Here is a 23,762-nt window from a genome sequence, read left to right on the forward strand (position 1 = left end):
GGGGTCAAGAGTGATTTTACCAGCCCTTTCCATCACTCTGGATGTGTACAGTTCTAGCAATGTGGGTAGGGGAGCGGCAATAATCCTCTCAGCAGTCCGAACTATCCTTTGAAGTCTTCTGATGTCTGACTTGGTAATTGAACCAAACCAGACAGTTATTGAAGTGCAGAGGACAGACTCAATGACTGCTGAGTAGAACTGTATCAGCAGTGCCTGTGGCAGGTTGAACTTCCTCAACTGGTGAAGGAAGTACAACCTTTGCTGGGCCTTTTTCAAAATTGAGTCTATATGGGTCTCCCATTTCAGATCCTGTGAGATGGTAGTGCCCAGGAACCTGAATGACTCCACTGCTGCCACAGTGCTGTTCAGAATGGTGAGCAGGGTTAATTTTGGGGTGTTCCTCCTAAAGTCCACTATCATCTCCACTATTTTGAGCGTGTTCAGCTCCAGGTGGTTTTGACTGCACCAGATGGCCAGCTGCTCAACCTCCCTTCTGTATGCAGACTTATTGTCATCTCGGATGAGGCCGATGACTGTAGTGTCGTCTGCAAACTTCAGGAGCTTGACAGGGGGTCCTTGGCGGTGCAGTCATTTATGTAGAGGGAGAAGAGTAGTGGGGAGAGCACACATCCCTGAGGGGCACAAGTGCTGATTGTACATGTGCTGGAGGTGAATTTCCCCATTCTCACTAGCTGCTGCCTGTCTGTCAGAAAGCTGGTGATCCTTTGACAGATAGAGACAGGAACAGAGAGCTGGGTTAATTTAGTCCATAGAAGAGCGGGGTTGATGATGTTAAAAGCCAAACAGAAGTCAACAAATAGTATCCTTGCATAAATCCCTGGTCTGTCTAGATGTTGAAGTATGTAATGCAGTCCCATATTGACTGCACCATCCACAGACCTGTTTGCTCTATAAGTAAATTGAAGGGGATCCAGAAAGGGTTTAGTGATGTCCCTTCAGGTGGGCCAACACCAGTCTCTCAAATGACTTCATGACCACAGACGTCAGAGCGACGGGTCTGTAGTCATTAAGTCCATTGATCTTGGGTTTCTTTGGGATGGGGATGATTGTGGAGCATTTGAAGCAGCAGAGAACTTCACACTGCTCCAGTGATCTGTTGAAGATCTGTGTGAAGATGGGGGCCAGCTGGTCAGCACCGGATTTTAGACAAATGGGTGAAACACCATTTGGGCCCTGTGCTTTTCTTGTCTTCTGTTTCCATAAGACCCGACACACATCCTCTTCACAGATCTTAAGTGTATGTTGTGTAGCAGGAGAGGGAAGGAGTGTGGTGGCAGGAGGTGTAAATGTTTGTGTGCTGTGAAGATCGGAGTGGGTGTGGGTTGGGTGACTGGGCTTTTCAAATCTACATTAAAACATATTCAGGTCGTCATTCAGTTGTTGATTCCCTACAGTGTTGGGGGACTGTGTCTTGTAGTTGGTAAAGTTTTTCAGGCCTCTCCACACTGATGCAGGGTCGTTGGCTGAAAACTGTTTTTTCAGCTTTTCAGAATAGCTTCTTTTAGCCACTCTAAACTCCTTTGTCTGTCTGTATTTGGCCTGATTGTACAAGATTTTATCCCCACTTCTTTAAGCATCCTCTTTGGCCTGATGAAGCTGCTCTTTGGCCTGAGTTTTTCTGTAAACCATGGTTTGTCATTGTTGTATGTTAAATGAGTCCTAGTAGGAATTCCCATGTCCTCACAGAAACTGATATATGATGTCACAGTATCTGTGAGCTCGTCCAGGACAGAGGCTGCAGCTTCAAAAACACTTTACTACAGGTTTAGCTGATTTTAGATTCTGCCTGTAGGTCGGAAGAAGATGAACCAGACCGTGATCAGAGAGTCCTAAAGCTGCACGTGGGACAGAGTGATATGCATCCTTTATTGATGTGTAGCAATGATCCAGTAAATATCTGTCTCTGGTGGGGCATGTAATGGGCTGTCTGTATTTAGGCAGTTCACATGTGAGATTTGCCTTGTTAAAATCTTCAAGAATAATAATAAGTAAGTCCGGGTGTTGTTGCTCCGTGTCTGTGATCTGATCAGGCAGCTGTTGCAGCGCTGCGTTCACACACGTGTGGAGGAATATAAACACTCACAAAAATACACTAGGAAAACTCCCACATTGAGCAGAAAGGCTTACAGTTTATGACGAGTGCCTCTAAATTAGGACAGCACATCTTCTTCAGCGTTGTTACATCTGTACACACCAACATTCGTTGACGTAAAAACACATTCCACCGCTTCTCGTTTTCCCCGCTAACTCCGCAGTGCAATCCACTCTGAACAGCTGAAAGCCCGGCAGATTTAATGCGCTGTCTGGAATGGCTTTACTCAGCCAGGTTTCCGTGAAGCACAATGAAACAGAATTAGCAAAGTCCTTATTTTTGCTGGTGAGGAGAAGTAACTCGTTCGTTTTGTTAGGAAGAGAGCGGAGATTCGATAGATGGTTGTTTGGCAGTGCGGTTCGAAAGCCGAGCTGTTGGAGCTTGACCAGCGCACGGCTCGCTTCCCATGTTTGCGTCTTTTAGCGCGCTTGTACAGCACCACAGCTTCTCCGACTAAAATGAACAACAGAACGTCCGAATAATCAAAAACCGGTAAAAGATTGTCTAGCGTGTGCTGCTGAATATTCAGCAGCTTGTCTCTGGTAAAGCTGATAAGAAATAAATTACTAAACACAGGACAAACAAACAAAAAACAGCAAAAGAACTGGAGATCTTCACACGAGGCGGCCATCCGTGGCGCCATCTTACTCTGTCTACTAGAATTAACTAGATACTACTAGATAGTTACAGTTTTAGCTTTTCAGTTTTAATATAAAACATGACAAAAAACATCTACTAAACATCTACTAAATCTAACTAAGTTTATAGATGTATATCATTGTGATGTTTGTCTTAAAGCGAAATCAGGAAAACCATAGATTCCATTCAAAATACTTCAGATGTAAAATAAACTTTGATCCCTTCATCAAATCAATGTTCCTTATTTTCTTCTTATATTACTTATATTTTCTTTTAATTTTTCTTCTATTTTCATCTTCTTATTTGTATTTTTTACTTTCTTTTAACAATTTTTTGTATTCAGTCAGTAAATAAAGTTCAGTAAATAAAGAACTACAAAGAAAGAAAGAAAGAGAAGAGAAGAAGTAGAGGGATGCATTTCAGGACACAGACAATGGAGATAATTTCACATTCAGGCCAATGTTTGCCTCCCGGCTGGATCTCTCTCTGTCTCTCTGTTTCTCTATCACTGAGTGGCTGCTGTTTCTTCTACTTCACTGCTTCTCTCTTTTCTCATATCATAACACCCCTATCTCCTCACCTGGAGCTGCAAGTTGACAGCACATTAGACTCGCACACAGGTTTTCCCCACTGTGAGTCTTTCAGTGAGTTTGAATTTTGGACATGTTTTATGCTGCGCTGGCTGCTGCATTCACATGTTGCACAAGTCCAGGAGTGTTGTGTAACACAGGCAGTTTTGACAACAGCTGTCATGTTCCGCAAAGTCACCCTGAGCCGAAACATCTAATATTTCAGTTTATGCTCTGGAAAAAAAAAAATCTCCTTAGAAGTGAACTCAACAGAAGACAAACCTTTTGAAGAAACATGATTAAAGATGCTAAATATGTTTTACTCTGAGTGCTGGAAGGTGGTCAAACTCATACATATTTATAAAAATACATTTCCATTTTCATTTCTGAGAAAGAAACAGAGAGTGACCTTAAATGGATAAGGAGGAAAACTTGAGGAGAATGCACTAAACTTGTGCTGAGAATATGCATGCATTTGTGTGTGTGTATTAGACTGATCCGTGTCTTTTGATTGTGTCATTGTAGAATTAAGTTTTAGTTGAAGTTAGTTGAAGGTTGAAGAGTGTTTTAGTCACAGAGTTTGGTAGTGAGATTGTTTAAAGATAGAGTGGGCTATATTTTAACATAAAAATGTGCTTCATGTGGTAAAGTCTAAAAAAACTGGTTGAATTCAGGTCAAAAATATTATTTTACATCACTGAATCAAGCTACACCAACATTACACCAACCAATTAATTTCAAGGGTTAGATCTGGTAGAAATAACTTAAATGTATGTTACCACTTTTAACAGTGTATAGGTTATAGATAGGGTTAGAGTATGGACTGGTGTATGGGTTAGGATTGGCATTAAGATGTTTCCACACCCTTCAGACTGATTGTAAACCATAAAAAGATCTTATTGTCATATGCACAATATGCTCAGTAACTTCTACTAAATTTGCTTTTAAAAATGCTTTTTAAGCGGAGTTTCTATACTGCAAAAAGCTGAACTTACACTGAAAAAATATTATTTTGAGTTGAAGTAAATATATCAGAAAAAATAAGAAAAAATGTACTTTCTACATTGGATAAGTAAGTTTAAGCATGAACTTGAAAATATTAAGTAAATTATAAATTGGTATTTAAATTCAAACATGTAAAAAATAATGTTCTAGTTTATAATTAAAAATAATTCATGATTGTTCATTATTTTTACAATGCGTCATCATGTATCAATCTTAAAGTAGGAAACCTTGTCATTTAATCGCTAATTTGAGTGAATTAAAAAAAAACTAATTTTCCTAATGGGTTTGAATAAATAATTAATGAGCTTGCATGGTTTCACTGTTAGCAAGTTTATTTATATATTTTTTATTGTTGATTTTGCTGTTATGTTTGGTAACTTCATGTTTTGTGAAGTCTGAAATAAATTTTCTACTCAAAATTACCTTTTGACATTTACTATAATCATGTTTTGCACACAAGTGTTGAGGTCTACGTGCGCAGCTCTGTTTCTTGCTTCTATTGCCTGTAATGCAAGGTGATGTTGTCCAATAGACTACATAACATACATTAAGCTTCCCTATGGAAGTATTTCATATGTCATGCGGTACATTATTAAACGTGTGTTTATAAGGAAAGTTCAGAATGTGAAATTTTCCAATAAAACTTTCATTGACATTTTTACTAAATGTACATCAGATTTATAAGAAAAAGTTACTGTATTAACTGAAATGTTTAAGTTAAATTTACTCAGTCACTTTAATCAATATTATGTCATGAAGTTACATATATTTTATTTATTATTTACCATTAAAATTTACTGTGTGTAAAAACTCGCGAAATAAAAATTAAGCAAATCTTACTAGTAATTTTTTTTTTCCAGTGTACAATTGTTAAGGAGCTGTTTCAACCTGATCTAACCCCTAAATAGTTTTGTTGGTGTAACGTAGCCTAATGTATTCAAGTTGATTCAGTGATGTTAATTTTTATTTTTAATAAAGACATTATTTAGATGTTACTAGATGAAGCACATGCATCATTTTTAGGTCATAACATTTTTACAGTGCAGTTTATATTTTCTTAGTTGGATGAGTTAAATGGAACTGTTGCTGTTTAAATATTTTTCTGCTTTAAAATGAACATGAGCTATTTCTCTAATAAAAGTTAGAACAGGCGTGTATGTGCTGTGTGTGCATTTGTGTACATGCATGTACGGGCCATACTGTATCTAGACAGGGCTATTCATTCAGAATTAAGGCCATGGCCCAGCTGGTCTCAAGCAACTGGTCTTCTATTCACATTATGTTATTGCAGTATAACTGACTAAGGCCCCTGAAATGCCCCCATACAAAGAAGTCACAAATATGGAAGCATAGACAAGGGCTGACCTTAATGTTTTAACAGAGGCAAAGATAGAAAGAGGTTTTGAGATAATTGTATGGGGCAGAAATGAGGGACTGACCCTTTTCCGCTCTGGAATGCTTTTAAATACTTTTTCTAAATGACAAAGTATAAATAATGTCTTGTTCTGGCTTGGAGTTTTTTCTATGTCAATTAATTCACAAACATGGAAATATGACTAATACACCATTCTAATGTGCTCCCGGGTGGTGCAGTAATTAATCCCATGGCCGGCCAAATCTGTAATGTTTCCAGGGTCATAATCAGGTTCATATGGTCTTGCACACGTTCCAGTCCCTCAGTCACACATGTCAGTGCTGGGTGAAGAGAAGCATATGTATACCTCTCATAATACTGCAGAAAATGTGCCCTCTTTAAACATAAAAGCACCTGTTATAACCAATTTAAATACTAAGGAACATTCATAAAATACCCACAAGCTAATGGATGCATTAATTAACAGCACTGAGAGACACTGAATTTCAGGCCCAACGGGAACTGTCCCTCAAAAACTATATATTTTTTTCTTTCTATCTCTTTCATGGGTGCTTAAAAGGAAAATCTTTAAGATGCTGTCAATGATAAAGATAATTTACAGTACATTCACAACAACAGGGATGCAGGTTTAAAGCAGTAGTGGACACATGGGTAGTAATATTTTAGCATTTCTGAATTTTACATCCCCATCCACTGTCTCTGCCCACAATTCTAACCCTTCATGAGTGTCACCCATCACTTTACCACTGGATTTAATTGTTTCAGCCACAGACCAGCACATCCACATGCAAATCTCTGCTGTGTTTTTCATCCCCCTTCTCCCCCTTCTCCCCCTGACTCCCTCTCTTTCCTACTCACTTACCACCCTTTGTTGGGTTCCAGCAGATGGATTTGGAAACAGAACAAAGAGTCCTACCCCCATCACACACTCACTCAAACACAACACACACTCATCACATATTCTGCAGGATGCTTCAATTCAGACCAATTTACTAGATAACAGCACCACTCTTGTTTGCACTCTTGCACCATATTCACTCTCTCTCTCTTTTCTCTCTGTCTCTCTGACCAATTTCTCATAGCTCTGCATGTGTGTGTTTGTGAATGTGTGTGTTTGGGGTAGCAGGTGTATAGATCTCTGGGCTCAGTGGGTCAAACTCCAATAAAACAAGAAGATTGAAGTCAGTTTGCTCATTGACAAGTTGCAAATCAACACCAGTCCAAAACTGAAAGGATCAGAACCACTAATTTCAATGTTTGTCATCCAGTCTGGAACTCAATACAGAAATTAAAACATTCTGTTGTCCTGTATGCTGTGACTGTGAATGATTGATTACAAAATCTATATTTTTTGTACAGTACTTAGTTTAACATTCCACATGCCACTACTTATATAAAATTCATTATTATTGGCTGATATGTGATATGTGTATAAAACATGAATAACACAGTTTAGTTAAAAGATTATTTGGTGAAATACATAAAATCAAAATAGAAGGCCTATTAATGAATGAGCAGAGAGCAAGAAAGAGCTTGAGTATATGAGAGATCAAAGGTAATATAGCATTTAATTATGTGATACAATGCATATATCATTAAATAAAAACAAAATACATCATTAATGACCAATAAACATCTGGGTGATCAATGCACACTCAAGAAATGTTAAAAAAATGTGCTTCATAAGGTAACATCTACTGTAAATTAACTGGTTTGATTCAAGTCAAAAATATAATTTTACACCACTGAATCAACCGTAATACATTAGGTTTGCACCAACAAAATTTATTTTAAGGGTCAGATTATGAAGAAATAGCTACTGAAGGTAATAACCGCATGTTACCACTTTTTACAGTGCATGAGAAATATTGCAACTTGCAGTAAAATGACTTTAAATTTGACATTGACAGATAAAATAGAATATGTTCTTCTAAAAATGTACAATATTGGATGTTGGTGTGATATCAAGAATAGTTGAAACCTCATAGAATTAATTAACTACTGAAACCCGCACTGATTACAGTATTTGCAAGGTCCAAGCATAAGCATGTAGTCACATATTTACAGACAGGTAAATATGCCACTGAATATTAATCTTAATATTGGACATACAAAAAGTATATTATATTTGTTTTTTTGCACATTCATCAAACTGTAATCATATTTTCAGTCATTCCTAAGACCAAATCTGAATGCTGAATGTTCGAATTTCCATACTAGAGACATTGTTATGACTATTTTTGGTTTCATTATGATTTATAAATTTTCTTTGAACATTTCTAACTATTTTATTATTTGTTATTACTAATATAAAAACCCTGTCCTCCCATAAACTTTCCTCACCCTAAGGAAGTTCTGGAATGGGGAAAGTTATTCTGGATCATGGTGTGGGTCTGTCATCAAGGATGGATGCTCTCTTTGCAGGCAGGAGGAGGGGATAGAAGCCCCCCAGACCTGTCATTGATACAATCCAGGTGAGGATTTGAGTTACTCCTGATAAGTCACTATCGAATGTGTCAATATTTTTTAAATAAAACTCTTAAGGTGACATAAAGTTGACATAATGAATAATAGCGAAAAAAGAAATAACGTGTAAGTGTACAGCTATGAAAGAGGAAGGAAATGTGATGAAATGGAGCGTCTAGTTAGTGGGAAGTGCTAGAGTACCGTCTAAACGAGCTATTCAGATTTTGGGATTTGAATAGATCGTATTTAACTAAGAGGCCCATTAGCTGCGCCATCAAGAGCTTCAGCCTGGTGCTTCTGACACACATAAAGGCACCTGCGTCCAAAACCCCATCATTTTACTCCCCCCGCCCGAATCCAGAGTCCTGTTAAAATATTGAGCAGGTTCTAAAGTGTAATTTGGCTGAGTGCAGGCATTGCTGAAGGGTCCTTCATTCTCTCAAGACGTTTTGAAGAGATGGAACTAACAGCATCAATTATGTAAGCTATTATTCGACATCTCAGAACAAACAGAGAAAAGAGCCAATTCAGCTTAATTTTTGCTTTTTAATCAGAATTACTACATTTTTACAAGTGGTTGACAGGTCTCATGGCAAAAACAATTATGTTAGTTTACTTTTTAAAGAGATAGTTCACCTAAAAATGAAAATTCATTTGTCATTTACTCAAACCGGTATGACAGCATTTCTTCCGTGGAACACAAATGTGATATGAAATGTGATAACCCTTTAAATGATATTTTACATCCATTACAAGTTTCATTGACTAATAGTGTGTAAGCAGTTCTTATTATTCAATGCTTTTACACAAGAATAAATGTATATATTTGGCTTTTATCTCAAGTAATTCCTATAACTGCATAGAACATAATTTCTTATCAAATTTTACATTTAAGGAAGTGCCGTCAGATGCTAAATGTATCCTTTCTACTTATTTTTTTCTGATGTCTCTCTTCATTATCTCAGCTGTTGTTACACCTCAATTCTCTCCTGCAGAACAAGTTCTATTGTAACAATTTTTTCCCACTGTTTTATTTTAAAATCTTTTTAAGATTAAACTAAAGTACTAAAATACTACTAAAAACTAAAAACTCAAAAATTTTCTTTAAAGTAATTTTTTTTTAATATAACATAACAGTAATGCTTTAAAATAAGTTTCCATTTGTTAACATTAGTTAACAACACTAGTTAACATGTTATAGTTATCTTTGTTAATGTTAATTTCAACATATACTAATACATTTTAAAAATCAAAAGTTGTATTGTTAAAGGGATAGTTCACTCAAAAATTTAAATTCTCTCATCATTTACTCACCCTCATGTCATCCCATATGTGTATGACTTTCATTATTCTGCTGAACACAAACAAAGATTTTTAGGAGAATATCTCAGCTCTGTAGGTCCATACAATATAGGTGAATGGTGACCAGAACTTTGAAGCTCCAAAAAGCACATCAATGCCACATAAAAGTAATCCATGTGACTCCAGTGGTTAAACCCATGTCTTCAGAAGTGATATGAGAGGTGTGGGTGAGAAACAGATCACTTTATAGTCCTATTTTACTATAAATACTCCTCCCTGCCCAGTAGATGGCAATATGCACGAATAATGTGAATCATAAAAAACAAAAGAAGAACTCTTAGAAGAGAAAAGAGTGAAAGTAGACATTTACAGTAAATAAATAAGACTTCAATATTGATCTGTTTCTCACCCACACCTATTATATCGCTTCTGAAGATATGGATTAAACTACTGGAGTCGAATGAATTGCTTTTGTGCTGCCTTTATGTGCTTTTTGGAGCTTCAAAATTCTGTTCACCATTCATTTGCATTGAATGAACCAACAGAGCTGAGATATTTTCTAAAAATCTTAATTTGTGTTGTGCAGAAGGAAGAAAGTCATACACATCTGGGATGGCATGAGGGTGAGTAAATGATGAGATAAATTTTTTGCTGAACTATCCCTTTAACATTAGTTATGAGTTAGCACTATGAACTAACAGGAACTAAGAATGAACAGTTTATATTTTTATTAACAAACATTAACTAAGATTAAAAAATGCTGTAAAAATACAATGTTCATTGTTTGTTCATGATACCTAATGCATTAACTAATGTCAACGAATTGAATATTATTGTAAAGTGTTACCAAAATAACAAACACTATGCAAAAAAAAAAAAAATAAAATAAAATAAAATAAAATAAAATAAAATATATATATATATATATAATTAACACTCTAAAAATAATAGAAACTAGAAATATAGTGGACAGAAAATAAAATTCAGAGGAAAATTATTTTTATCTTTTAGAAACAACAGTTGGTCCAAAGAGACATTTGAGAGCTCATGCATATTTGATGCTGTCTACCAACTTTGGGTTTATGGAAATGCTCTCTACAAGGCAGAAAAAGGAAAATCAATATTTATTTATTTATTTATTTATTTATTTATTTATTTGTCTCCATTTGCAGTCTTAGTTAATAAAGATCAAAAACTCTCTAAACTATAATAGCACTGACAGAGAGAGACAGAGAGAGAGAGAGATAGAGAGAGAGAAAGAGAGAGAAAGAAAGAGGCAGAGAGGTGGAAGAGAAGGAGGGTAATTATGTGGAAATGAACAGTCTCCCAGCATGTTTCTCTCCCTCAGTGATGCAGACAGGAGCCATTTGTCATCTGGCCCAAAATGGCATCTTTGGAGCCTGTTTTAGAGAGTGAGGGATTGAGGAAGAGTGGGACTCTTTCTTTCTTTAATATTCTCACAGTCCTGTACTTGCTTTCTCTCTACCCCTCTCTTTTTTTCATTCCCAGCACTATCTCTCTCTCTCTCTCTCTCTCTCTCTCTCTCTCTCTCTCATTCTCTCTCTTTCACACACACACACACAAAGTTGAAACGGTAAGTTTAGTGATGCAAGCAAGACACATTTTTGTTCACTCAATAAGTGTCCACAAAATCTGTTAGAAGAACACTGTTTGTACTCCTCTCGCTACTGGACCCAGAGCTCTGCTATCCACAACAGCAGTGACCAGGACACAGAGAGACATAGAGAGAATGTTATGTGGTTAAAACGTAGGGTCTTCCACAGGTGTCAATTATTCTTCAGTAGAAGATTGCAATGGGTCTAAGGGTGAAAGAGACTTCCCTTCAAATACAAAGTCCTTCTGTCACCCACATTCAATTAAATCATTTCCGCTCCTCCTGCTCTTTCATGTTTTACTATAACCTTTCACGGATTAATAGAATATGCCAATAGTTTTGAGTTGTATCTTTAAAGATTTTTGTGTCTTTATTTTTGTGTCTTTTGTGTCCCCCCCCCCCCCCCCCCACTCAGTCGGATGGTGAAAAAAACAAAAGGGGACCCTCCTGATCATACAAAAAGAAACCCTATTGCCCACCCTAAAGATCAAATGGCCCCCCAAAGATTGTATCCTAGTACTGGCCCTGGTGGTAATTGATCAACCTGAAGTAATTTTCTAAAAGTTTTCTCAGCAATAGTGAGCTAGAAATGCCAATGGAGAGTAACACGTCACTTCCTTAGTCAATAACAACATTGTAAAAAATTTTAAGTACAACATATATAGATAGTCATAATGAGAAGGCATTGGAAATAAACAGACAGCAGCATTAGTCTCCAGTCACTCTGTTGTGAAGGACTCCACAAACAGAAGGGAAGGAGGACACAGGGAAGTGGGTTTTTCCAGACTCAGGTAAGGCTTTTAAACGGCCACTTCAATGCTTTACAGCTTCACAAACTCAACAGTCTCATAGGCACGTAGGCACTCAAACTCATTTGCTTCACAAACATAAACACATCAGCTTCCACGAGCACTGTAGGCTCCCTTGTGCCAGACTCTCTCTCCCTCTCTGCTGGTGGTGTGGCCGTTTATATGCCGCTCTCCCCATGCTCACTGGAATTAGAGACAGGTGTTAGACATAATCTAGCTCAGGTGCAAGCGCCCTTACCACTTTCTCTCTCTCCGGACGGATGCTCAACATCTTTGTTTTCAGAGTTCAATGTTCAAGTTGATAAAAGACAGAAGAAAGAGGAGCAAGGGTATCAGAACCATTCAGAGATGCTAAAAAGAGTGCTGAACTCTAAAATATTAAATATATATATATATATATTTCAGAATACACTGATGCTCAGAAAATACAGGTACACTTCAGCCTACAATATGAGCAGAAAGAATTCTTGCCCCAGTTTATTACTGAGAAACATTAAAGAGAAGCACGATGTTTTAGCAATTACAAAATCACAAAAGAATGACAGAAGGCAGGATGCAAAGAATGAATATGAGACACAAAGAGACAGTAATGAGTAGAAGGAAAGAGTAAGAGAGCATCTCCCAACGTGGGTTTTGTGTTTCTCCTTTGAGCAGGACAAGAAGAAGCTTCCGGATAAACGAAACCACAGCGCAGGTAAAAAAAATCAGACATTTGGGATCTGAAACAGGAAGCATTTCATAGGGAGTGATGGAGGAGGAAGAAAGTCAGAGAGAGACATAGAAAGAGAGAGAGAGAGAGAGAGAGAGAAAGAGAGAGAGAGAGAGAGAAAGTAGCCTCATCTGAGGATGAGATAGATGGAGATACAGAGTAATTCCCCCCAAACAGTAATCACTGGATGAAACCCAAAGCCTTTCATACAGCATGCAGCAGGCAGACCTGATCTGGCCCTCTGGTCTGCAGGCTCTGGGGGTGGGGTAGGGAACCGCCTGTCCTGGGGCAGTGGCCAGATGCTCAAATGAAAGATTGGGATTTTTCCTCTTTGTGCGAGCGGGTTACACACACAACCTGTAACATTTCACTTGTTGATAATTACAGTGATTTTGGCCGCTAGCTAAGCAGATTATCAAGGCAGAAAAAAACGAAATAAGAAATGGACATAATAATAGTTATGCAATATAAAATTTAAAAATGTATAAATTATTATATAAATAAATTTTTTTTTTACTAATTTGTCCATGTATATATAATTTATGTTTAAATGTATATAAAAAGAATAAATGAAAATTACATACATATATATATATATATATATATATATATATATATATAAAGATAATACATATATATGCTGATAAAGATAAAATATAACAAATATTACATAAAATAAACATTTTAATATTGTTTAATATATGTTACATCAATTACTAAATTAATGTCAGAAAAATAATGTAAAAATGAAACTATTTATGGACTTACACTACATGCATAATATATGCACATATTCAAAACACCAAGGAAACACCAGCTGATAATTAATGATATGAGAATATGATTGAGGGTGTGTGTACTGTATTATAATTATTGTAGAGGACTATGCAGAGAGAGAGAAAGGCAGAGAGAGAGTGTGTTGTGTGGTGTATTCAGACACTTCATTAAGTGAATGGGGGGGCTGGATTGAGAGACTCCCACTTGCTTTGCATGTGAGCACAAAGACATAAAGAACATAAAGTGTGCAGCATGCAGGCAGATGCCGACATCATCCTGTCCAATGAAGTTCCATTCAGGAACACCGGCCTTGAGCATGTGTGTGTGATTGCCTAAACTGGGCATTTGCTGGAAAATTATATTTACTCTTGTCCAAGTCTAACATTTCTACACATTACAGTTATTATGGTTTATTACTGTTAATATGCACATTTCAACCCATAAAAATTTAAAACTTAAGTTTAATTTGGATTTGAATTACTGATGAAAACATCAAGCAGAAACTCTGAAAACTCATAAATTGAGTAGAAATGACAGAAATGATCCATTAAGTTATATGGATGAAAACAAAGATGTTGTTATAGCATAATGATGAAAATATTTTTACAGTAATGCATGAGTAGGAGTTATAGTTGATATTGCTGATTTAAAAGGAGTGGGAGACAAAGACAAAGAGATATATCATTCATCATGCTCATACAGCTTGCCAGTGTTTGAAATGACTGTCACTGAAACAGAAGGGACACAAGACACAGAACAGAAACAAACAGAATGCACGCGGGTTGTTATATCAACTCAGTTTGAGATCTGTGTGTGACATTTCAGGCCTGCCCTTCTCCTTTTCTCTCTCACTGAATGGGGGGAATGAGAAAAGGGAAGGGAGTGTATCAGAGGGGAGTCTGTCTGTCTGTGTGTGTGTGTGTGTGTGTGTGTGTGTGTGTGTGTGTGTGAAGGCACATACGGTTCAATAGTAATGTGATGTGTGTCCCGAGGGATGTTTGATGGATTAATGCTGAGCAGCACCATTGCGATGTACCACCTGATCTCACTCCCACTGCCTCCCTCTATAAAACCTGCCTGACTGCTGATCTCAGCTAGTCTCACAGTCTCTCTCCTCTCGCTCTCTCTCTCTCTCTCTCTCTGTCTTCTCTATCTCTTCCTTCTCTCAGCTGCCTCCACTGCAGGCCAGGAGCTATCCAGTGCTGAACAAGTGAATTTTTTTTTCAGAGGTGTAAGAGGGTATGTGTGTACAGTAGCAAGCACACACACACACACAGTATTGTATCATCAGACATTTCTCTCTCCTCCTCTTCGTTTCCATTTTTTACATTCATTCTTTTTCTTTCTGGAACGTGGACCGTCTTTTATTCTAAAGGGATTTCATTTGGGACAGCTGAAAGATTTTCTCCAGGATTTTTACCCCCTTGACTCTCTGTCTGCAGCCGATGTGAGGGATTTCTGGTGCGTCTGCGTGTGTGCAACCGTGTGTGAATCATGCCGCGTTCATTTCTGGTGAAGAAAATCAAACTGGATGATTTCTCCTCGTCTCCTGTGACAACATCTAATCATCATCACCATCATCATCATGAGCTCGATGACTCCTTTACACGCTCTCGTTCAAGCCTGGGTGTCCGGCTCTGCGAAAATGGTGAGTCTGAATGTCCATGTGTGTACCATATATTGTTTATATGCAACATACAGTATATTTACTTGATGTCGTCGAGTTTCAACCCTGTTCCCAAAAGGTTACAAAACACAGCCTTGCAAAATCCATCATTTTGATCATTACAAGGTCAGAATAATTCTGATTTGATTCTTTGTGTTTTGAATACTGAGTCCAACAGATGTTACATAAAGCTTGCCTTTCTGTTATCGCTTTAAGATCCACACTAATCCCTAAAAACCTTCATTCTTTCACCCCTAGCCCCCCTATCTTTGAATCCCACCATTGTGCCCCCCCACCCCCCCACAGATTTATGTTTGTTATTTTGTTGTTTCTGACTCGGATGTGCGGACGCAAATCAGGTCACGCAGAGAGATCAGCTTATGCAAATAAAGCCGAATGAAAACACACGGGCAGTAGGTTGATACCAGTTTGTTTTTCGTAAAAGCTAATGCTAATGCTAACATGCTGAGAGAGTCAGGTTAAGCGCTTAGAATATTGTGCTTTGTGGAGCTCATGTGTTTGTCCTTAGCTACTATTGCCCTTGAGTTTCAGTACAACCCCCCGTCCCCCCGCCCCCTTGTGCCCCACAGCATCGCTCAAACACACTCACTCTCTCTTTCTTTCTCTCTCCTCCCCCCATCCTCCTTTTTCTGCCTCATCTCACTATTTCTCTCTTTCTCGCTCCTGCTTCCGGCCACATGAATCTAAGTGGTGGTGGTGGGTTGGGGGGAGGTAGAATTTCAGCCATCACTGATGCCACTGGAGACATCTGAATACAGTAGTGTATCACTTCAAGGAGAAAGAGGGAGATGAAAAGAAAGAGAAGGAGAACGAGGGGATGAAAATGCTTGAGGCAGCAGCACTGACTTTGTCACATGATGCAGCAGTGCACACAACAGGCACAAATAGCATCACATACAGAGTAAGCAGCCTAGCATCCCTAAACAAACATGATGGGACAGGCTGAGCTAAAGTAAGCTAGTCTAGTTAGACTAAAGGGAGTCCAAAGAGCTCTGTGTCCTAACAGGCAGATTTCAATAGTAGATGTGGAGCTCTTTCTGTCCTATGGTGCTTTTCACAGATACGCAAGTTAAGACAGGGGATATGTTCCCACCTGTTACAAAAACACAGCTAGCATTTGCTGTTTATCTGTTTTTGTGTCATTGTAAGATTATATGATCTTTTAAGCTGTGCTGCTCCTTTTAAAATGTGATTTAAGCTGATATTGAATGCATTTTGTTTTTTTACTTGTGTTTTCAGACAAAATAATAATGCAAGTGTGACAATTTACCTTCAAAATGCATTCCATATGAATTATTTACACATATTAGCCATGTTGTGTTGTTTCCTCGATGGATTTGTAGTATATTTCGCAAACAGCTGCTGTAATTAGCGTGAAAGACTGATTATATTGCTGCCTCGAGACAGGACCTCCGAAACAAAAGATGAAACAAGTCCGTCCTGTCACGTCAGTCAACGTTTAAAGAACTGTTTCTACAGCTGAAAACACACTCCCCTTTTTATGGGCTCTTCAAGAAGGGAATAAAACAAAGACTGCGTCTTTAAATCATAGCAAGATTCCGACCTAGACAGCATTTTAGGGCAGCGCGTTCTGAAATACTAAAATACTGACTGACACGTTATACTCGCTTTAATTATATGCGGTTGTGCATATTATTATATTGTCAAAATAACTGAATATGTTTGAGGTTAAACCAAGCATAAAAAATTATTAAAAATGCCCCTGCAGTTTCAGTGAAAATAACATGGACTTCAAATTACAATCACCTATTAAATACAAAGAAAATTACCACTGCAAACACAGTTTTTGCAAAAAACACTTTAGTAACGTAACTATAGCACGGCACTATTATAACTACAATTATTGTTACTACTGTAAAACCATGCATTAATTGTCTTTAATGCATTAATTACACTAATATTGGATCTTCAGACAGTGTAAGGTGCTTTAGAATCTGTCATGTTAATTTTATTTATTTATTTATTTATTTTCCAACAACCATAGTTTTATTGTAACTATGCTATTTTGGCCAAAACAATGGATACCATGGTAAATGCAATTGTTGACAAATACAAATTATGTATACTGATATAGGCTACATTTTAGCATGTTAAACCTTGCAGTTACAATAGATCTCTGTGCTACATATTTTGCAGACAATTAAATTATTTGCTCAGTCTTTTTCTTTCTCTCTTTCTTACTCCTCTTGCTCTATTTTTGTCTTGGCTTAAACATACACTCCCATTGCTTTCTTTACTCTCACTGTTTTACCAGCCCCAAACTGATAGTCTTACTGCACCTTGTATTACATGCCATGTGACATTCTCCTTTTAGTGCACATATTCAATTAAAAACATTATGACAAAGACATGGAACCTTGGAAGGTATATTAGGTCAGTGAAATTCAAATGGCGATAAATGGCACGTCTGGGCCCCACGGCTGCCAGAAATCCTTTTAGCGGCTCCTGAATGATCCTCACAATGCATTAAGACTCACTCTTCATGGCGAGAGGGCTCCATAATCAGTTTAGAGAAGTTTGAAGGAGTTTATTTGTTTCAATGGATAAAGAGGCAATAAGAGGTCCTGTCCAAGGGAATATGTCTTCATATTAGTAATACACTCACTAAGCACTTTATTAGGAACACCTGTACACCTACATATTCATGCGATTATCTAATCAGCCAATCATATGGCAGCTGTGCAATGCATAAAATCAGGCAGATACAGGTCAGGAGCATCAGTTAATGTTCACATCAACCATCAGAATGGGGAAAAATTTGATCTCAGTGATTTCACATGTGGCATGATTGTTGGTGCCAGACGGGCTGGTTTGAGTATTTCTGTAACTGCTGATGTCCTGGGATTTACATGCACAACAGTCTCTAGAGTTTACTCAGAATGGTAAACAAAACAAACAAACAAACAAAACAAAAACAAAAAATACATTGAGTGGCAGTTCTGCGGACGGAAACGCCTTGTTGATGAGAGAGGTCAACGCAGAATGGCCAGACTGGGTCGAACTGACAGAAAGGCTAGGGTAACTCAGACTGTACAATTGTAATGAGCAGAATAGCATCTCAGAAACCACAACATGTCGAACCTTGAGGCCGATGGGCTACGACAGCAGAAGACCACATCGGGCACTTTATTAGGACCATAGTGTTCCTAATAAAATGCTCAGTGAGTGTATATTTCAATGTTTAGAACTGGACTATTTCAGGGTTTTGTTTTCATATTTTGAAATCTGGGAGCTTCAGTTGTCTTCTAACAGAGGTGAAAGTGTTTTGTAAAGTCCTGTTTTCATTAAAACGGTTTACACCCCCTCATTTAACCTCTATTTGCTTCCACTTTTAACAGATTATGTAGTATAATGGACAAATAAACACTTCACTCTACAGGAGCCTTAGGCTAATCTTGTCAAAGCAAGAGAGAGTCAGAGAGGCTTTTTCATTTCATCGAAAGAAAGACACTTATGTTTCCACCACAGTTAACCTGCTTAATTAGCCATTACCCTTGTGTTAATACCCACAACCACACACACTTACACACTTACATACACATGTATGCAGTTATAGTGCTCTAACAGCTGTGGAAATATGTTTTGGAAAATTCATGTGACTTGAACTATACAGAACTATACAAAATAAATGATTTTGTATGCAGTATGACATGCTTGATGCTCGACTTCATGGCTTTCACATTTGATATGCAAAAAGGAAAGTTGGTGTGATAGGTGTTTTAAGAGGTTGTCATAGGAACAGGTGTACAATACATCATATAACTTACAGTAGGACCTTTAATCCTGACATTCTGTCTGTGTAGAGTAATGATTCTGTATCTTTAATGGCCTTAAACCAGGTTATAAATACATACACTTGGACTTCATTGAAAAAAGTGTTAATAACATGCTAATGTGTAATGTTTCTGCTTCTATCCTGCTGCAGGCTACATCCAGGATTACATCAGTTCTTCTACATACACGGGGGAGAAGCAGGCCAACATGAAGCTGGGCTCTGGGTTGTCAGATCCACTGTACTCCCCCGTCAGCAGTGGAGGAGGCGAGTACTGCCAACCTGACCTGGAGCATCCTGACAGCCCTCAGTCCGGCCTCACGGCCCGCAGATACTTCAGCAGCGAGAGCGAATCTCTGTCCGAGGGTTATACCATGGATGCACTGTTAATATCTGATGGCCGCTCGAGGAGGAAAGGAGAGGTTACAGAAGCAAGGAAAGGTGACACAGAAGAGAAAGAACCAGAAGGCCCCAACGGAGGCCCCAGACACACCTGCAATGAGTGCGGAAAGACCTACGCCACCTCCTCCAACCTGAGCAGACACAAGCAAACCCACCGCAGCCTTGACAGCAAGATGGCACGCAAGTGTCCTACCTGCGACAAGGTTTATGTGTCCATGCCAGCTCTGGCCATGCATATCCTCACTCACAACCTCAAGCACAAATGTCATGTGTGCAGTAAAGCTTTCAGTCGACCGTGGCTGCTGCAAGGGCACATGCGATCACATACGGGTGAAAAACCCTTCGCCTGCGCCCACTGCGGGAAAGCCTTTGCAGACCGATCCAACCTGCGAGCGCACATGCAGACGCATTCAGCCTTCAAGCACTACTGCTGCAAACGCTGCAATAAAACCTTTGCGCTGAAGTCCTACCTGAACAAGCACTACGAGTCCGCCTGCTTCAGAGGCTCTGGAGATGAGGACGAGTCTGGTTCTGAGAATTAATGATACCAGACGCAGGACAAAAGAAAGATGAAGAAGAGATCATTGTTAACACAATGACCCCACCCCCCGCCACACACACACACACTCTCCCTTTTTTAAAAAGCAATATTTTCAACAAGAAACCCCCCGCCCACCCCAAACAAACCCAATAAGAAGAAGACAATAATGAATAGATGCTGGATTTTTTTCTTTTGTTAAAAAAGACACTCTTGTACAGACACTTACAATTATGAGGCCTGGCATGCACATTTTTATGAACATAATAATACTACTAATAATAACAATAATAATAATAATAATAATAATGATAATATTTAGATTCCTGATTTTTTATAGCAAATCATAAAAAAGACATAAAAAAGGACAGCAACAGGTTTGTGCTTTTTTTTGTAAAATGAAAATCAATTTGTATTTTTATGCTGCTCTTTTATTTTAAATTCTTTTGCAACTGACAACATTAACTTTTTATGAAAATGTGAATAATGACAGTATTTGCAAAAAACAAACAAACAAACAAACAAAAAAACAGAAGAAAAAAGATTGTAGACCTCTGAAAAGGTAAAACCTTTTGTTACACTTTGGTATTTAATTTATAAGTGTTATTTTTATATTCAATATATAAAAATAGTTTCTTGATTCCATTTTAATTTATTGATTATTTATTTATTTATCTATTGTGCCAATCATTTTCTATAACTGCTGGTGTGTGAGCAGAGTTACCATTGGTCTGTTTACCATGGTTATCATATAGAGTATACAGCACTCAAGACTCAACATCTGAAATGCTTTCATTATAATATGGATGACAGGGACAACATCACAGGAGAATTTTTAAACCTCTGCTCACTCTGCTGGTCTTCCTCCACAACTCAACTAAAACTGACTTGTGCTGCAACCGCCTGGAGCTCCACCCCTTGTCTTCCTGCTCCATGATTACCTCACCCAGAGGCAGGTATGGCCCCTAACCTCTCCTCTCTCCAAGCTCTCCAAGCGGCCATCATACAAACCTCATTTCTACCATTCCAATATTATTGTCGTTAAGTATTTATTTATGCACTATTTTCATTTCTCTATTTATTAATGTGTATTTATGTATTTATTTATTTTGTTCTGTGTTATGGATACTAAACTGCCGTTGACCTTTTAAGATGCTGCTTTTTAATAACTCTTTATATGCATGATTCAGCTGTAGAGGGATTTTAGTCTTTTTTGGAGAGGAACGTATGCAGTGTTTGAGGCAGAAAACTTCAGGTGATAATGCTTTGTTTATTGGGCAATAATTCTTCTTAGGAACAGCAACTGTTAGCTGTTAACTGTTATAATCACAGCTGTCCTGTTAGCAGTCAATGTATAGCAATAAACAAAAACCTCCTTAATATCCAAGGTCATTCTCTCCATTTTGTTGTTTCTACAACTCCATTTCCTTCTAAGGAATGCAGAGCATTTATATATGGTGTGTTTGACTTCACCCACATCTGTGTCACATCACAAGTCATCTCAATATTCAAGAAATTGCCTTTACACCAGTAAAAACATGAATGACAAGTACAACAAAATCAAAATGTACTTGTTCTGTTAATACTTCAAATTTAAGTGACATTTTAATAAAATCACCTGCAATAAATCATGCAGCCTTTTTAAACAGTAGAATAGATTGTTCATTTACTGTTATCATCATTATCATCATCATCATCATCATCATCATCATCACAAATGTAATAAAAAATGCCTATATCTCAGCAATGGCCAAGTTTTTGAATGTAATTATAAAAGACTAACACAATGCATGACATATTTCATGCATTTGGTTTTAGCTTGCTCTCCAAATTAATCCCATCATAAACTGGAGAAGCTAGATGATGACATTAATTTGACAGAGTTTCAGTGACATGTGAAATAGGAGACACAAATCCTAGACCCAGAAATAATGACCACCCTCACTGACCAATCAGGATGGATTATGCATGCTGACTGTGTTTGGGCTGATAGGAGTGCTAACTTTCAGGACAGAGATGAAACAAAACAGAGGCTTAGGGGCAGTATTGCTTGAAATTACTGAGCATATGGCATCAATGCACTGCTGCTGTATTATAAAAGCTGCTTGCAGATGAAAGACTGAGAAGCACAATTTCTCAATCAGTCTCTTATTCCGCCTGTCCTATGAAGCAATGGTAGTTAACAATAACAAAACCATTTATCTTAAATTGGCTTCGTATTGAACTATTTTCCTTAGCAGAGCAGAAATATGCCATATTCTGTTTAAAATGTTAGTTACTTAAAGGTGCTGTAAGTGATTTTAGCCATTCTACTTCCATGAGACTGAGCTGTTGGATTAGCCAAAAAAAATCCAAATATGATTATCACCATCATGAGAAATGAGAACAGCTACAAATGGTAGAAAATAGACATACAGCAGAGGCTCCTTACTCTCCATATGACCTGATTAATACAAACACATGCATCGGCATATATTTCACATACACACAGTGCAGCTGATGTCAAATGAATGCAAGACTAAGAACAGCCAATAAAAAAGACCATAAGTGTGCACTCCGCTTCCCATCTCTTTCTTCCCTATGGGGTTAACAGGTGTTGGTGGACAGACAGTAGACAGAGAGCATAATTTAGTCTGTTTTTGACCTTGTGAGGAAGGTCGAGCAGCAGCAGCCAAAGGCTCTGTCAGCGTTTTGCATATTGTAAAAAAGATGGCACAATCTCAGTAATGGGCCAAAACCTGTAGGGAATATATAATGAGTTTCTCCTCCCACTTTTCTTTCGCTCTTCATCTCTTTTCCATCCATTTCTGACCTCGTATATCGGCATACTGTCTCTCTCGGTGTCCTAGCCGAGTTCTGCATACCATTTCGCTCTCATCACTTATGGACACCCGTCCTGCTTTTGTTCCTAAATCATATCCCATATTTCTGTCATACCCACAGATGGAGAACTGAACATTTCTTTAAACTGGGATATTTTCTATTGTAATTTTATCAAAATCTTTCGAATATGGTTGGAATTTGGATACAATTTTTATTATGCAAAGCTTGCTGAAATGTAGATAAGCTCTTTTAAAAGGCTATTCCAAAGGACTACAATCATATCTTCATTCTCTTTTACAGAAAAATCAATAATTGAAGAGACAGAAAAAGTGAAAGAGCTGTTCCTGACATAAGTGTAAATATGTGTATATAGATTTCAGCAATAATGAGACATTGCATGTGGGAAAAGCTGATCCCTTTCCTTATACCTTTTCTGAGCAGTTTAACCCTGGACAGACTGAACAGCATCAGGAACTTCATTAGCTCATTACCTGCTGTAGCTACCAGCAATATTAACAAGGGTAATCATTCTCTCTGTTCAGCAAGATCTATCCTTGTTTCTTTGTCTCTCTCTCTCTCTCTCTCTCTCTCTCCCTCCCTCTTTCTCTCTCCTTGTTTTTCTTTTGTGGAAGTGCCCATCCTGGCTGAACAATAAAATGAAGTGCCAAAAAAATAAAGAGTTATTTCCATGACAAAAGCCTTCAGCATATGGTAGGCAACTCACAGCCCTCCATATGGTCCTTGAGAGATTTCAGATTGTCTCTCTTTTTACCCCATGCCTTCTCTCTCTCTCTCTATCTCCCTTCCTTCCTTCCTTTCTATCTAAAAACGTATAGATTTTTCCACTTCTGATGTAAATTTTTGCCTGTTATAAAGGGTGAAGCCAATAGTGATAATGTTTATGAACAATAAAAACAATAGCACAAGCAGTCTGATGCATCTATTCTTTTTTTATTGGCTTATTTTTTTTTTTTTTTAACTGTCATTCATTTCTCTCAAACACAGAATATGAATTCAAATGTACACATCGATATTATTTGAAAAGTCACCAACTTTGAGATCTAAAAACCTGAAAGTGCATATAGCATAGTACCTTACAAGTATTGCAAAATTTCATAGAATAGATGTTTTATAACTACA

The 23,762-nt window shown here is 37.8% G+C and overlaps 1 protein-coding gene across 1 annotated transcript; it reads left to right on the forward strand.

Annotated features, from left to right (window-relative positions):
• The first annotated feature begins 14,533 nt into the window (after positions 1 to 14,533).
• LOC127414933 (transcriptional repressor scratch 1-like) lies at positions 14,534 to 23,544 on the forward strand. The gene is made up of 2 exons (XM_051653344.1): positions 14,534 to 15,027; positions 19,013 to 23,544. The coding sequence occupies exons 1-2, from the start codon at positions 14,874 to 14,876 to the stop codon at positions 19,801 to 19,803; spliced, it is 945 nt and encodes a 314-aa protein (XP_051509304.1). The 5' UTR covers positions 14,534 to 14,873; the 3' UTR covers positions 19,804 to 23,544.
• The last annotated feature ends 218 nt before the right edge of the window (positions 23,545 to 23,762 follow it).

This window comes from Myxocyprinus asiaticus, chromosome 24, assembly GCF_019703515.2.
Source record: "Myxocyprinus asiaticus isolate MX2 ecotype Aquarium Trade chromosome 24, UBuf_Myxa_2, whole genome shotgun sequence".
Lineage (NCBI taxonomy): Eukaryota > Metazoa > Chordata > Actinopteri > Cypriniformes > Catostomidae > Myxocyprinus > Myxocyprinus asiaticus.